Source organism: Crassostrea angulata, chromosome 6 (genome assembly GCF_025612915.1).
Source record: "Crassostrea angulata isolate pt1a10 chromosome 6, ASM2561291v2, whole genome shotgun sequence".
Taxonomy (NCBI): Eukaryota; Metazoa; Mollusca; class Bivalvia; order Ostreida; family Ostreidae; genus Magallana; species Magallana angulata.
The window spans coordinates 31,603,573-31,619,585 of record NC_069116.1 but is presented as its reverse complement, the minus strand read 5'-3'; the positions used below and the strand labels follow the sequence as shown (position 1 = coordinate 31,619,585).

The following is a 16,013-nucleotide window of genomic DNA, read 5'->3' as shown; positions in this document are numbered from 1 at the left end:
TCTTTGATCAGTATTTTTTAAATCACGACACCTGCTATGCGTGTTTTGAGACAATTATAAAGATAGAAGAGACGTACTTTTTTCTGGTAAAATCGCTCCAATTATTTCACAACAGTCCTAATTTTACCCCCACGTTAACCGTTATGTTGAGTCACGATGATCAAGAAACACTTAAAAAAAAACCTGTACCAAGGTAATTACATTATAGGTGAAGAACATCTATTATTTCTAACATTGTATTTTTAATTTGAATGAATACTTCAAATATTTCTCCCACGGTAAAAAACGGATTACCCCCCCTCTCTCTCCCTCTCTCTCTCTCTCTCTCCCTCTCTCTCTCTCTCTCTCTCTCTCTCTCTCTCTCTCTCTCTCTCTCTCTCTCTCTCTCTCTCTCTCTCTCTCTCTCTCTCTTGCATGTAAACCAAAACATACGCGTGTTCATTTGATATCAAGTAATGTATTTGAAGTGAGGCTTTTTATGGCCTTTAAGAGATTACAATTATCATTTTCCTTTTTACTTCCATGAAATGTCTTTCTACTAATTTGACCAATAATCAAAATACATGTACTAGTAGGTTGGTTATGTTCACCGATCGAGCCGCGGGAATTTAAGATCAAGCATGGTCAAATATCAACTTGTTAATTTGAGGGGAAAGACAAGATTAACGTAAATAATCATATCTATATACCAGCAATCCGATTTATCCTACTTTCGATCAGTATATCTATAAGCGATTATCCCGATTCGTAAAGATTATTCAATATTTTTTTCTTTGAGCGATGGATTAACTCTGCACTTGTTGTTAAAAAAAAAAACTTGGAAATTTTATAATTCTCTGTAAACCTTATAATGCCACTGGACAAGTTTAAATTGTGTTTACTGTGATCTTTATAGTGATCTTTTAATGCTCAATGTGTTCTGAGCACGTTCATAAATACCACAAACAAAAATCTCTCTAAGACTTTGAGCACTTGACGTTACGAAATATAAGTATATCCTGAAACGTTTTGCAAAGGATCTGTCGTATAGTCGTTGAGACAAGTTCGGTCGGTGTTAAAGGTAGGTTTATTCAATGTGATTAGTACTACACAAAATCAACAGAGAGTCTTTAATTTAATGACTTTACTTGCCTTTTGGCTCAGATCAATAATTCTAATGTGCACATAAGCTTCTTCAAAACTAGCTGGGGGATATAAAGCTTACTGACTACAAAATAAATAAATCTCTCTCTCTCTCTCTCTCTCTCTCTCTCTCTCTCTCTCTCTCTCTCTCTCTCTCTCTCTCTCTCTCAGAGCTATTTATCATTCCTAAACGAAAAAGATGTACATGTAATTTAGATAGATTTGCAATATATCGTAATTTGAACTGAACAAAAACAAAGAATCCCAAATACTACATCTTGCTACGATACGAGATGTACCACACATTCAGATTTTCTTTCATCCATTTTTTTTTCTTTCTTTCTTTACTTTCTTAAACACTAAAACCGCATGACAATTCTTTCTTTCTATCCACTTCGTTACGATCTTCAGATATGATCAGCTGTTCACTTCTTTAATACTGATATCAATAGACTTTCTATCTATTCCGTAAAGCTGCTGAAAAACATAAATCGGACATCAATACTTGACTTGCGTCGTCTGTTTACAAGTGCACAGGTTTTCTTCCTTTGGCAAATTATGATCAAGTGCTTCTTTTGGATGAACGGTGGGACGTCTGTACGATTTTTCATCTCCTCTAAACGGCCTGGTCTATGCATCGACCGGCCGGTGCAGGTTGCTAGGGAAACTATATAAAACTGGATGACATATGGGCTTGTTATATACAAAAGAAGATTACAATCTTATTGAGATAAAATCCAGCTACATTTATTTATGAAATCTACGACAAAGGGGGGGGGGGATATACAAATTAACGTCACCGCTGGGAGTGGCTAAAAAAAGTGTCTGAAAGTTTTCAGTGAGACATTTTTCTTTGAACAACCACCATAAAAAATTAATAAAGAAAAATAAATATTTATAGTTAAAGGTAAATGGGTTTTCTTCGCCTTTTTCAACTGAGTTGGAAATGGACTGGAATGGGGGGGGGGGTGCAGAGGACTTGTGGGATTCGTGTATGCACTAGAATTCTAAATTCCCCTTTTATCTTCTTTTTAAAATATGGTTAGAAATATAGCACCTTTGCCTACACCCGTGTTTGATTGGAAAGTGTTTGTTACTAAAAATAGAGACAGGCACCTGTCGCATCTAGGTACTGATTTTACCCTGGTATCTGTAAACACTGATTTGTCATAAGTTCAGGAAAGCTGCACCGAGATTGAATATGAACACAGTTGATATTCTAAATCCCATGAAAATGCAATAAATTCAGTATGAATAGATTCTAGTGTTATTAAAAAGATTTTTTTATACTGGATGTGCTCATACTCAGAACAATACAAGAGAATTTGAAGAAAAAAAATCCAGCAGATTTGGTAGATGTTATTTAAACTCTCTATTCTTATCGTGCTTATGTGAACACAATTTTTTTTACTAAACTTGTTGGAATTTTTAAACGATCCAACGACCGCCGGTGAAATCAAACACACTGACCTTAGCGTTACCACGGATATAACACTTCCACAAAATGTCTTTTTAATATGTGTGGCTATATACATGATTGTATTAGAAAAGTCACAAATTAAGATATTTGTCAAATTTTCTATACGAAGACTACGTTAAAACAAAACTAATTCAATGTAAACGTGTACTACAATACCTGTAGAACATGATTTCGGATTTCTTTGGTTTAAATAGTGGTTCAAATAGTCAAATATCCAACTTTTATTGCATACTAACGATTTTTCTGTATATACCTAACGAAACCTGAAGATTTTAACGATGTCGTGTAAGATAATTAAGAATTTTTTGATATAGGCAATTGTATAAATTGCATTAATTTTCTTTGAATATACTTTTATACTTTGACCCGAGTTTTTGCTTCCACCACTTTTTGTTTGATATTTCGATAATCATAAATACCTTTGTGCTCAAACTACGTTCATCCACTAATATGAAAAATGTCCAGATTATCTGTTTTGAAACTCCCCCTACCGCTTCAGGTTTCAATACACATCCAAAAATAGAAAGTCTAGGGGGATTTTGAATTGCATCAGCCATTAATAAGCCCGGATGAAAACGTTAAAAAAATTGCGCGAGGTATCCCGAGTACTTTCGAATGGAGAAAAAATGTAAACATTTCCCAATATAAATCTCCGTAAGAAATTTGTTTTCGTTCCTGTGAACTTTAAATTTATGAGTGAAAAATGATAATTGTTCAATAAAGATATCTTGGATGTATTCACTTTTATCGATTTCAACTGTATTTTATTCACATGTATATATATATTAATTAAAAATCAGCAAAAAGTGATGGAAGCAATAACTTGGGACTATAAGTTAACATAACTAAACATTGTTAATATTTAAAATGTCTGATTTTGCAAGTAAACTAAGTCCGCTATACCCCATTGAATCTGTGTGTACAGGTGTACAGTATATGCACAAATAATGTATGTCCTTATTTCTTCTATTGACTTAAAAAGTAAAAAAAAAAAAGGTGATAAATAAAGTTAAGATTTTTGTAGGCCTACTTAATCTCCGTAGAATCAATTTAAAACGTTCTCTTTCACAAAATTTGATATCCCATAAAAGTACCTGATATCTTTAGACGGCATAGCCTGAGTTACATGTATTTTTTAGCGAAAATCGGGGCCGGGGTTAACTTAGACTTCACGAATTGGTTATTGACCGAGCTAACAATCTAAACAAAATGGCAGCGTCCATGGAGGAGACGTGAAGTAAACAAAACGCCAAGAAATCACTAGTTTGAAGTTCCTAAGCTAGTTTTTTTGCTTTTAAAAATGAGTAAAACAAAAAAGATAAAAAGTTACAGACGTTTACCGTTATACATTGTTGAAGATCACAATGAGGTAATATTGCACTTTAATATTGTAATATAGACATGGGGAGGGGGGGGGGGGGGGGGATTCGGGATGACATGCCGCATCGCTACTGCTTCTTAAGAATACGTACTCAAACACTTTTAATTAACGACAAATGAAACACTCGCGCTAATATATAACCGTTTACCATCGTTTTCAAAACCAGAGACATTAATAACATATGTTATTATTATGTCTTTGTCTAAACACATTCTTTGGTGAAAATTGAAAATACCTAAAAACTGTAGACATACCAGTACCATGATTACATGACCATACATGATAAACTTCCTGATGCCATCACTTATCTTGAGTTAAACGTGCTCTTAAACAATGTTAAACATGCTCACCGACTTTGGAAGAAGCTAGATTTTTTCTGTACGGCTGCAGACCTGCAGCTAGATGTGTTAAGAGTGATTAAAGCTAGCTATGATGATGTTTGTCTAATATTGTGCTATGATTCTTGAAACTTAAAAGAAAGATAAATGAACATGTAATAATGAATACAAATAAATTTTTTTTCTTCTAAATTCGAGTAAAATTTCATGTCATTGCAAAATTCATGTCATAGAATGCATTTTTGAAAAGTTTCTAATGCAAACCCAAAAATGATGATAAAAGAAAATACATTGTATGATTCAGAAGTTAAGAATAATGTGTTATTGTGACTGAAACGTATGATGTTTGTTCATTTTTCCTTTTTTTCACCACCAGGTTCTGCCATACATTCACAGAGCTATTGGAAGTCACCATCTACCATTTTCAAACCTTGTGTTTGTGCATTTTGACTCTCACCCAGACATGCTCATTCCAAAGGATATGCCAGCAGATGAGACTTTTAACAAAGAAATCCTATACGAGTAAATACTGTACATGTAATCATTTATTTCTAAATTGTTTTTAAAAATATGAAATATCAATGACGCCCATTTACTATCAGTTTATAGTGAGGATTGTCAGCCATATAGTGTTTGTGTGACAAATTACTGGTAATGGAAAGAATACATGTCTGTTATATAAATTATCTCATATGATAATGTTCTTCAACAATATCCGGTATATAGCATGGATCTGAAATACATGTATTGATAAATGTACATAAATAATGGTATTGGACTGATGTTAAAAAAAAAGATAATTGTCTGATGGACATCTGAAGGATAAAATGTCATATATGTGTCAAATTCTTTAACGCAAACTACACTTTCAAATTATGCTTTATTTTGAAAACATGCTTAATCAACCCTTGCTTTATCAATACCAAAATTATGTTACTCTAAGGGAGGTAACTCATTTCTTCATAAGAATTAAGAACTTTTGAGGATCGATGTTCCAAATGTTGACAATGTGAGAGAATTTGAAGACTGCATGAGTAAAATCAGAGTTTATAAATCAGATACTTTTAAAAATTATCAAATGTGCCCAACTCCTCATTAATAAATTGTTTAAACTTACTTTTATAAATAAATTCATGTTTACATGCAAATTCTTAGTGAAACCAGCCAAATTTTATATTCTTACTGTAATAATATGTTTACTCACTACATGTAATTGAAAGAAATCAGATACATGTAACACATATTAAATTACATGCCACAATTTACACATACATGTATTGAATTACACACGTATTTTATGTTTTCAGAAACATCAGCATAGAAAACTGGATTATGCCAATGATCTATGCTGGTCATATAAGTGTGATTCTGTGGGTCAAACCCCCATGGTGTTCCCAGATAGAGGACAAGAACATCCACTTCTATGTCGGCAAATGTGTCACCACTGGAACTTTAAGGTGGGTACAGTGTGCCATAAATACATGTATACATATGTTTTTTTAAAAACACCTTTTTTGCCAATTTTGGGGAAAAAAAAAGAAAAAAAAAAGAAGTAAATCTGCAATGTGTTAATTTTGCAGAAGCCTTTTTTTTTATATTTACCAACATAATATTTTATATGCATGCATTTACTGTTTTTTGAGAAATAAAAAACGGTCATGAAAATTGCCAAATATAGTTAATGACAAAAATACCAGATATATTTATAATGTTCTGTCTGAAAACCCATAATTCTGTTAACTAACATACTGCTTAGAATGCATTGTAAAAATTTGATTCTCTTTTGCATTGAAGAACAGTGTTGTTACTGTGTAGCTGAATTTGCAATTTTAAGTATTGTCACCCTTCTAGCTTTAAGAATGAAACATCACAATATTTTTCTTGTGCAAGCTAGATCTTGAAGGGAACTGAATATCAATATCATGATTATATATATGATCATTTCCCTTGTGTGTCACATGTTCCATCCAATAGAATGGACTGTATTACTATACAATATTGCACTTGACACAGATTATGATCTGTTATGATTAAGTCAGTCTGGCTAAAGCCAACCCCTACTAATTCATTCGTTGTAGGGACCCTACAATGAAGGGAATTAGTAGGAGCTGGCTTTAGTCAGACTGTGATTGAGTGAAAGATTCTTAGAAGTAATAAGCAAAGATTGCAATACATGTACGTGTACCAATATGTTTAGTTGAGTATGAACATCATGAGCTAAACCAAACTTTTCGTTACCATCAGGTGCAGCTGCAAGGAATCTTATTTTGTGAGTGAAACACTGTACAGACCGGAATCACAGCTGACAAATAAGAAACTGGTCCAGCTCGTTGTGTTTACTCTGAGGCCAAATGGCTGGAGAGAGGAATCAGGCTTGTACAAATCAGCAGAGGATATGCAGCAAGAACACAAAGGGAATGTTAGAAAGGGAAATGTCAAAGAGGCAGCTATTAAGGGACAAATCAACAAAAGCAGTAAAGTGCAGGAAAAATTAGCTGGTGGAGAGACTGATAGTAAACAGAATAAAAAGAATGTTGATGAATGTGTGATGGGAAATTCTGTTAATGAAAAAACTAACAATACATGTGTGAAATGTGGAGGTTTACGTAATGATTTACTGCAGACAGGAGAATCAAGATACTCAGAAAAAGACAAATTGGTGACTGATGAAAGACAAGACTTGAATGATGGTGAAATAAAAAAACATTGTACATGTACTGATTTGCATTCAGAAACTTTTATAGACAATGCAAATGACTCCCCAGGCCCTAGTGGAAGCCAGAATTCTTCCTCGTGTGATATTACCCATGATAAATTCAGACAGTCTTTAAAAGATATCAGCAGTCTGTTGAATGAATTCTCGGACGGAACTTTAATATTAGATATTGACTTGGACTTTTATTCCACCAAAAACCCTTTTCTGGAGGTGTACACTCCTTCACAGTATAAAATACTACAGGAACTGTACAGATTTCAAGCACCCACCAGCAATTCAGATGAGGTTTGTATATAATTAGAAAAAAAAAGATCATCAATTTGTTTATATAATGATACAGATGATGTGAAAAAAAGTTTTCATTTTGAACATTTTTCATTATTAATTTTTTTTTAAATTGTAGGATATTGAGGCTTGTGTAGTTAAAAGGGAAAAGGAGTTGAATCATTTAAAGCAGGAGTTCCTGAAGTTTTCACAATGTTCAGAACCATTGCTAAGCCATCCGAAGTAAGTTGTCATATTTACAGAGCTCCTTTTTTGGGAAAAAAATATATAAACGTGAAATTTTTTTAGTTTTACAATTGTGTACAAAACTTCTGCATTGATCTTTATTGTGTTTTTTGAAGAGCGAATCAGATGAAAGCTTTGGTAGAGGACTTGCAATCTTGTCAGACAGAGGGTGGTGATGCCGTGAACTTTGACCTCTTGCACGAGGCGGGATGTACCTGTGACGACACAGAGCTCCCCCACCATGTCAGCAGTCAGGAGCAAATAAATCTCTTGGTCGACGCAACTCAAGAATTCCTGTCCCACCTCAAAAGACCAACCATTATTACAATGGCCAGGTGTGCAATGATCTTGATTATTTGCCAGAATTGAAAACACTTTGACTGATAGTAAATGTTATAATATTACGATTATTATGGGCTGAAAAAAAATTAAAAAGTGACCGTACCTATTTAGCTATCCTTTTTGTGCCCGGAAGGACGTATAAAGTGGTACATGTAAATAGTGACCTAGTCAGGCCAAATTAAGAAAATGTACAATGTAGATAAACATGGTCATTTAAGTACCAGTATTAAAATTGGAGGTACATGTCATGATATGATATTAATTATATGGATTGCATATTTTCATATACATGTAGTATCTTTTCCCTGTTTGACAGATCCAGCCAAGATGACTACTGCCCACCAGATCAAGTGGAATCCATCCAGAACAGTGTTTTGGAGATTCTACAGGACTTGTACTTAGAGATAGAGCTTACTGTTGATTATGAGTTATCAATGGAATCAACAAACCTTTAATTGTGTTTTTGAGTATTCATGAATTAAAATAAATACCAATAAATACCAATAAATATCCTGTAGAATTTCTTTTCTATTACATGTAACATTTAACTGTTTTGACTATCCATAATCCTTGTTGGAGTTGTGTCCCTTTAAAAAGCATTCATTGACAACAGAATTGCTTTTATTTCCATAAAATCTGTACATAATTATCACAGTTATGTCAAACATTCAACAATGGTAAATCACAACATTATATTCAATTATATATGAATTTCAAAATCAGTAACATAATCTGTTAAAGATAAAAAACAGATGAGTTCTTTATATACAGAACATGTACTTTATATATACAAAATAGGAAAATGTAAAGGAGCTTGAATCTTCATCTCTAAATTAATAAAAATAGGGCACTGTATGTATATAGTAACAAAGAAACAAGTTTACATCATTCAGTCAAATATTCATAATTATGAAGTTAATAATTTATTTGGCACACCATTTTTTTAAAATCACATTTTATCTTTTCCGGAGGACATTGACCATTTGCCATATCCAGGTCGTATACCCCGAGAATTTATGACGTCCATCACAACCCCACGCTTAAACTGGGACCACTCACTCTTCAGTTTCTGGTTAATGTATTCTTCTTGAATGTCACTCTGAAAAAATATTTAATAAACTAAGATAAAACAGTTTAGGAGGATAACATCAACATCACAACTTACTGTTTTTTACAAATGAAAGGAGAATAGGGATGATAATTGAGATCTGTTTGATCTGAAAGTGTTTAAATTGATCAGCTGCATATTTAAATTACTGTAAATTCCTAATTAAACGTGAGGAATTTATATCAGCATTAAATCTCAAGAAGCATGCCTCAGGAATTTTAAAACCTCACTATTATTTTCTGAGAGTTCGGAACTATAAAAATATTGATAAATGTTCTGCGTTTGCGATTTTATATTCTCGCGATTTGATACAAAACAGCGGGATCGCGGAATTAAGTACTTGCGTAATATAAGGAATTTAAAGTATCAGTTTCTTGTATATAAACAGATAAAATAATGTCTTTATGGTTTTAACTTTACACAAAATCTATTTAAAATTAGTTTTCATGGTTAGATTTTATGTGGATTAAATTTCAATGAAATAATACAATTAAATTAAACCAAAATGAAATTAAATCCATTTATAGTATTTGAGTATTGCCAACTGACGTACAGTACTGTAAAAGTAATGGAATGTTCAAATGTAGGACCAAAATCATCAATGTGATTTAACATCTGGAAATTTCAATATTAGGTGCATCTCTCTCTCTCTCTCTCTCTCTCTCTCTCTCTCTCTCTTACCTTTTTTAAATTTCCAAAGGTAGGTTCTGCAGACTGTTGAAACAATTTCTTTGTATCATCATCCAATTCTGCGAAAAAGAAAAAAGAAGCAATATTGAAGGGCAATATAAACTCTAGGAGCACTAATAACCCAAACGGTACAGAACAAGCACATTCCTCTTCAATTAATTTATATATGATATTCCATAAGCTAATTACTTTAAATCCTTTACAGTCATATACATTATAGTTTGGAACATCCATGTATGTTAACAGTGCACTTGTGTTTGTGTTATATACAGAAGATTAACAATGAATTTCACCGTTACCACGGTAATCATTTCATTGAAATGATACTTATACCTGTGATTCTTTCCTTTCTGATGATTCCTAGCTCAACGTTTTTATCCGTCAGGATTGTGCAGTCTATTGGTTCGTCTAAAAGTACACTCAGTTCTGAAAATGACTGTGACTCCTTCAGTTTCCCCACAACCACTTGTTTGGTTTTCTTTTCCTGTCAAACAAAAAACTAATTTGTCAAGTATATGAATGAAAGATAGTATTAATAGCAAACACATGATGTATAAATGTTTTAAATTCAATCAAAAGGAATATGACTCAAATATTGGTGATTTAACATATTGCAAGTACATATTTGGCATATCTTTTTAAAATTGTTGGTGGGCATTAAAATTACATGTGTACAAATTACTCTTAAAATGGAGAGAAAAATTACCCTCTGTCCATTAGGATGAGTATGCATGACTTCTACTTGTTTGAGAACATGGCAGACTCCAGACTTGATGAAGCCAATGTACGGAGCTTTATATTTCTCACTGACCAGTACTGTTTAAAGGAAATGGGGTAAAAATTAAAAAAAAACTTATTATCACAAAAAATCTTTGAATAAGTGCAATGAAGTTTGCTTGTTCATTTTTATACAAATTAATTTTCATTCCTCTTCTGTATAGTTACTGCATTGGATAAACCAAATGAAGACTTAACTAATGGTAAATATCTAGGGTAAACTTTGTAATTTAGACAGGTGGGGGATCTGTGTGAGCAGGGCACTCACATGAATTGGGAGGGGCACTCATCCACTCAATCAGCTCCGCTACCTTCAGCACTGGCTGTTTTGGCCACATTTGATATTGTCCACAGGATAATAGTAAGTTCACCTTTTCCGTATGTTCCCGCTGTTTTATTTGCTGAAATGATGATGAAACAAAGAGAATACAGTAAATGAATAAAATTTTTTAAATAATTGACTAGAAATTGTAAAAGTAAGGTGTATACATAGAGGAATTTTTTTTATGATAGCCGATCACAGTTGTGTCCATATAAGGCATCTGGCAAATTTCACTATTTGCACACAATAGGGCCCTGCACTACCGGTAGTTTATTTGCTATGCAATGATAGCTTCATGTAAATCTTTAATTACATGTACATGTAGATTACCAAAAAACGTTATTCTAATGCGTTTGCCCTGAGAGTAAAACATTTATACAGTTACATTCATAATTAATCAAATCTAATTTTTCTCTACATGCGGAAAAATATTATTTGGAAGTACAATTCGCCTATTGAAAGTAAATTTTACTCATGCCTTACTATTTTGGAAATCAACAAAATGGTATATATAGTATTATAATCATGTTTACTGCGTGTGCCGTAATGCCTTTGCATTAAATTTAGAGCTGACCAATGATATTGCATGCTGATCATTCCTTTAAAAAGACTACTTGTTATTATAATCAATTGTAACATACTTCGATCACTCTCATATAGTCTGTGGATGATATCTTCAGGAATTCACAATTTGGCTGCACAGTGACAACACTGAAAATTCTGAAATCAAATTGATACTGTATGTAAATCCCATTAAATCTTAAGCCAAATTATAAAGTAGCTAGTAAAAAGATTCTCAAGAGTAAAACATTTATATATACAATACAGGTAAAAACTACTGCAAATATACAGTAAAATTTCTATCTCCTGATTTTTACTGACCAAGGCAATTAAGTGTACTGGTATGTTAATAAAATAATACATTAAAAATGCTTATAACGAAGTGACCAAGATAGCCAATTTTGTTTCGTTATAAACGTAATTTGTTATATCTGTCAAGTTTACAATATGTAATATAAAGCCACTTCACTTTAAGAGTCAATTCATTATAAGCGTGTTCGTTATAACCGTGTTTTACTGTATACATAAAACAATGACTTTTGTTTAGTCTTACATGTATAATTATGTACATGTACTTACTTTGAACCTTGTTCTCTTGATACTTTAACTAATGTTCCGAAACAATCACCAGCAACCAACTATAAAAAAAATCATGATGTCAACTGCATGTATAAACAATTAGATAAGCCAACAGTTTAAAGAGAATTAGCTTTTATGTCCAAGAATCAGTGATGTACCAGGATGTTATGTTTTGTCCGCCTATATATCTGTGCTTTTGTCAAATTTTTGTCTCAGCTCTATATTATCTCATCTTTGCTAGCCAAGGGTTAAAGATTTGCTCCTCTCCTCTACGAAAATTTTACTAAATCCACCAAGGCTTCTAGCAGAGAGGAGCCTATTGTAAACCCTTTGTTAGCAAAGATGAAAATATCTTCGCCTTTACTAATGATAAACTTTGAACATATATATGTATAATCAATCTAAATGGTCTTGTTTTAGATCTGAGTCTACTAAGGTTCTAATTGAGTATTGTACAAAAATAACACAGTATTAAGAGAACCTTTGGGTCAAGGTCAAAGTCAATATACTGGTACCTCATATGGTATTACCAGTAGTATCTTAAGGTTTATCATGGTCAAGCTAGTAGTTTTCGATATTGGAATTTGTCATTGTCAAGAAGCAGTGGCATTGTGGTTGAGATACAAATTAAGTAAATAAAAAAGACAAAAATCCTTTTTTTTTCATCTGAAACAAATAAATTTAAGTCAAAATATCTTAATCAAATTTACCTCTTTTTCATTGTCCTCTGGAAGAAGAGGTGTTGAACTACGCGAGTCTGGGACTTCATTGCTTTCATTTAAATGGGGGTCAGTTATTGGTTTGACAGCTCCCCTCAACACCATATGTAACCCAACTTTTCCAAATACTGTAACATATCACAAATATCTTTGTCAAAAACAGTTATTTTGTGAACAAGCATGTACATGTATATGCATAATTATTACTGACATAATATTAGCTTAGAGTGCACAGTTTGATTTCTTGTATGTAAAAATTTTAACACCAGAAAAAAATGTTAAATGTGAACAGTTTCTCTTGATTTGTTGTGTAGTTTTTTTTATACAATTTCTTAATGCTAAACCTTGGCAAGGGATAAAAGATGTTCTTTAAAGATACTGATATATGTTTTCTTAAATGCAAAGAACTGTACAAAGTATTGGGAAATCATCATGTGGAATGCTTACAATATAATAAATTCAAGAATTTATTACTTGGTATATGGGGATATCTGCTACATATTTTAACAAATTTTTTAAATTTCTACAAATATATGTCATGAAAATTAAGTTCAATTAAGCATATTCAACTCTATTCAACACCTAAAGAATTTGTCTTATTTGCAATGTACACAAACCTGTAAACCCTGGTTCTTTCCACTGCTCAAGAACACCAACAACACAAAGTTCTCGGAGAACTTTAGGTGGAATCTTATCTTTGAAGAAATCAAACGTCTGTAGAATTGAGAATATTTTCTCTATATCTGGTAGTGATCTCTCAAATGGCCTGCAAAAAATTATCATATTTTAAGAATCAATTTATGTCATCAATAAGAACCTGAAAATTTTAAACAAAAACCATCAAAATTTCCACCCTCATTCCCCCTATCCAATTTGATTGACATTATGATGAAGAATGGATTTGAAGTTTTCTTACAGTTTTCTTAGTAGCTTTCTTAGTGTTCGTAAATTGTCCAGTCGTACATGTGCTGGGTCTTCACTCTTTCTTTGTTTATGGAGCAGGGGCATATAATCTCTGATGTCATGTGTCACAGTGTCAATGGGATATTCCTTGCTTGTGGGTTTCAGCACCTCTGATGTTTTACCTGAAAGTACACACATGCATTCAGTTTTACTTATAAGAATACCTGTAAATACAATTATGCATTTACTAGTTTCATGTACTTTTAAACAAAGGGTACCTACTAAAAATTCCAATTTTAACATACTACGTACTGCAGTAATGCTCTTAAAATTAGATTCCAAATATACAGATAGTACACATGTCTATATATAATTAATGTCATTTTACGTAACCTTGCCACTATAAGTATCTACATCAATTCAATGGCTTGTAAAACTTATTTAAATATAATTTGCTTCATAAATCATAAATATTCTATTTTTATAGAACATATCAATCTCCTCTGCCAAATAATTTGACACCTTGTAAAACAGGTTTAACTTAATATTTCAATTACATCATGTGTAAATTGAAGACAAGTTCATTTTTGCAATGCAGTATATCTACTTTTAAGATATTAATTGATTTACTCAACTTTGCGGCAAGATCCCTATTAATTAGTGTCAACTCAAAGCAATGACAAATATTTTGTTGGCTAACAAGTCTGAATCAATAAGAAGACATTGATCCTCCTAATACATCCACTCACCTGTGGCTCTGTTGGTAACACTGGCAGTTGAGGACTTAATTTCACTAAAATAGAAAAGTTAAATGTTGTCTACAAAGCATGGATTTATAAAAGCATTTTATAGCATATATTTTACCTTATCTACATATAATTGTACAGTCAATATTTTATATCCTGCAAATTATTAATTGTTTTAAATAATAAAATTTTAGTAAGATGTACTATCATATGCTAATTTAAATTTGCAAAAGGTTTAAAACAACTTACTTCCTTTTTTCAGAGTGGTTTGGATAACCAGATTTTTTGGGTGGTTTAGCAAATATTTCCTGGTAGTTTCTCATAAATTCTTGATGAGCTTCTTCACTTGATTCTGTGTGGTCTCTTCAAAATAAAAATAATTCACATATAGCAACATTTTAAATTAAGTCACATATTAATACAGTATATGCACAGACGTTTTAAACGTACATCAAATACATAAAAATGTAGGGTGATGGACCTGGTTCAAATGATTTTAATTTGAACACCAGTAGCATATGTAGTTCTGGAAAGACCTAAATAAAATGAGCTGCAACATCCTGCATGGTACTAAAAATCTACACAAAAAGATGGGATGCATGCCTATATTCAGTGAGTGACACATAAACGCAAGGACTCTAAGCTTTTGCAAGAAGAATTAACAACAACCAAATGAAGCAACGAATATGGAGAGATAATATTTGAGGTACCCCGGTAAGAAATGCAAGATCTGTCGGGAAAATTTGGGACATATGAGGAGGTAGAAAGACCTGTTTTGGCTAAAAAAATGAACAGAATTGAATAAAAGGTATATTAATGATTAAAGGACAGTCAGAAAGAGGCAAGAAGAGCAAGGATATAATGATATAATGTCAATGCATTTACATTTACATTGAAACTTTTAAGCAGCAAAGGGTTAGAAAAGAGGAGTTAAAATACCTTATTTGAACTGGATATATGCACAATGACCCAGGAGAAGGCAAAACATGATAAATCGTTTCAACCAGACAAACCAGATCAATTGCTCTAGAAATCAGCGCCGAACTACAAGAGGCCTTGAGGGCTGGAGCATCATCATCAGGACAGAACAGAAACACGTGACTGAATGGTATATCACTTACTTTAATTCTTGATGACAAAGAACATTACTTTCAGTAGAATTTTACTTTGCTATGACATTTTGACCTGCAGAGAAGATAGGTGCCAATCAAAATCTTGCTAAGATTTAACAAAATATGCCCATACCTTCCTTTAAGTCCTTCAATACTGCAGAGCATTCGAAGTTTTTCATAGTCTATTGTTGGTTGTGGAATATCACCAATTTTGGGAACTAAAATTATATAGAGCACAACAGTTACAAAAAGGTCTTTTTATATAGGCCCTACATAAAAGTAAAGTTTACTCTAGTTACACATGGAAAAACAGAAACAAACCACAAAGCATTCAAAGCATAATCATCAGGTCATATCTTTATATTTTCCTTTACGGACCATTTTGACCGATATCTATTATATGTAAATTATTTACGTTTGAGTCGTTGTCGCCTACTGTCTCCCCACTCATGTTTTTGTAGACTGTAATCTGTTCTGACCAGTGACATTGTAACTTGAGGCTTATTCTAAAACACAAGCACCTGCTTTCATTATTTTTCCGCCATATTGTTGACAATCATTATTGTCCCAGCAACAAGTTTAGTTTCGTATCAAAAAGAATTGATAT

At 32.6% G+C, this 16,013-nt stretch overlaps 2 protein-coding genes across 3 annotated transcripts; one reads left to right on the top strand and one right to left on the bottom strand.

Annotated features, from left to right (window-relative positions):
* Positions 1 to 3,811: 3,811 nt before the first annotated feature.
* Positions 3,812 to 8,403, top strand: LOC128190223 (UPF0489 protein C5orf22 homolog). 2 transcript variants are annotated; one of them, XM_052862170.1, is made up of 7 exons: positions 3,812 to 3,971; positions 4,698 to 4,843; positions 5,629 to 5,778; positions 6,566 to 7,322; positions 7,441 to 7,544; positions 7,664 to 7,882; positions 8,206 to 8,403. In XM_052862170.1, exons 1-7 carry the CDS (start codon positions 3,903 to 3,905, stop codon positions 8,342 to 8,344), a joined length of 1,584 nt encoding a protein of 527 aa, XP_052718130.1. In that variant the 5' UTR covers positions 3,812 to 3,902; the 3' UTR covers positions 8,345 to 8,403. The 2 variants fall into 2 exon arrangements, with proteins under 2 accessions (XP_052718130.1, XP_052718131.1); XM_052862171.1 differs by lacking the exon at positions 3,812 to 3,971 and having other exon boundaries at positions 4,738 to 4,858.
* An 81-nt stretch (positions 8,404 to 8,484) lies between these two features.
* On the bottom strand, positions 8,485 to 15,983 carry LOC128190224 (cyclic nucleotide-binding domain-containing protein 1-like). The gene is made up of 14 exons (XM_052862172.1): positions 15,822 to 15,983; positions 15,540 to 15,624; positions 14,544 to 14,657; positions 14,298 to 14,341; positions 13,562 to 13,730; positions 13,263 to 13,411; positions 12,637 to 12,773; positions 11,927 to 11,985; positions 11,428 to 11,506; positions 10,733 to 10,865; positions 10,394 to 10,503; positions 10,021 to 10,171; positions 9,679 to 9,746; positions 8,485 to 8,988 (listed from the first exon to the last, which is right to left on the bottom strand). The coding sequence occupies exons 1-14, from the start codon at positions 15,892 to 15,894 to the stop codon at positions 8,839 to 8,841; spliced, it is 1,521 nt and encodes a 506-aa protein (XP_052718132.1). The 5' UTR covers positions 15,895 to 15,983; the 3' UTR covers positions 8,485 to 8,838.
* Positions 15,984 to 16,013: the final 30 nt, after the last annotated feature.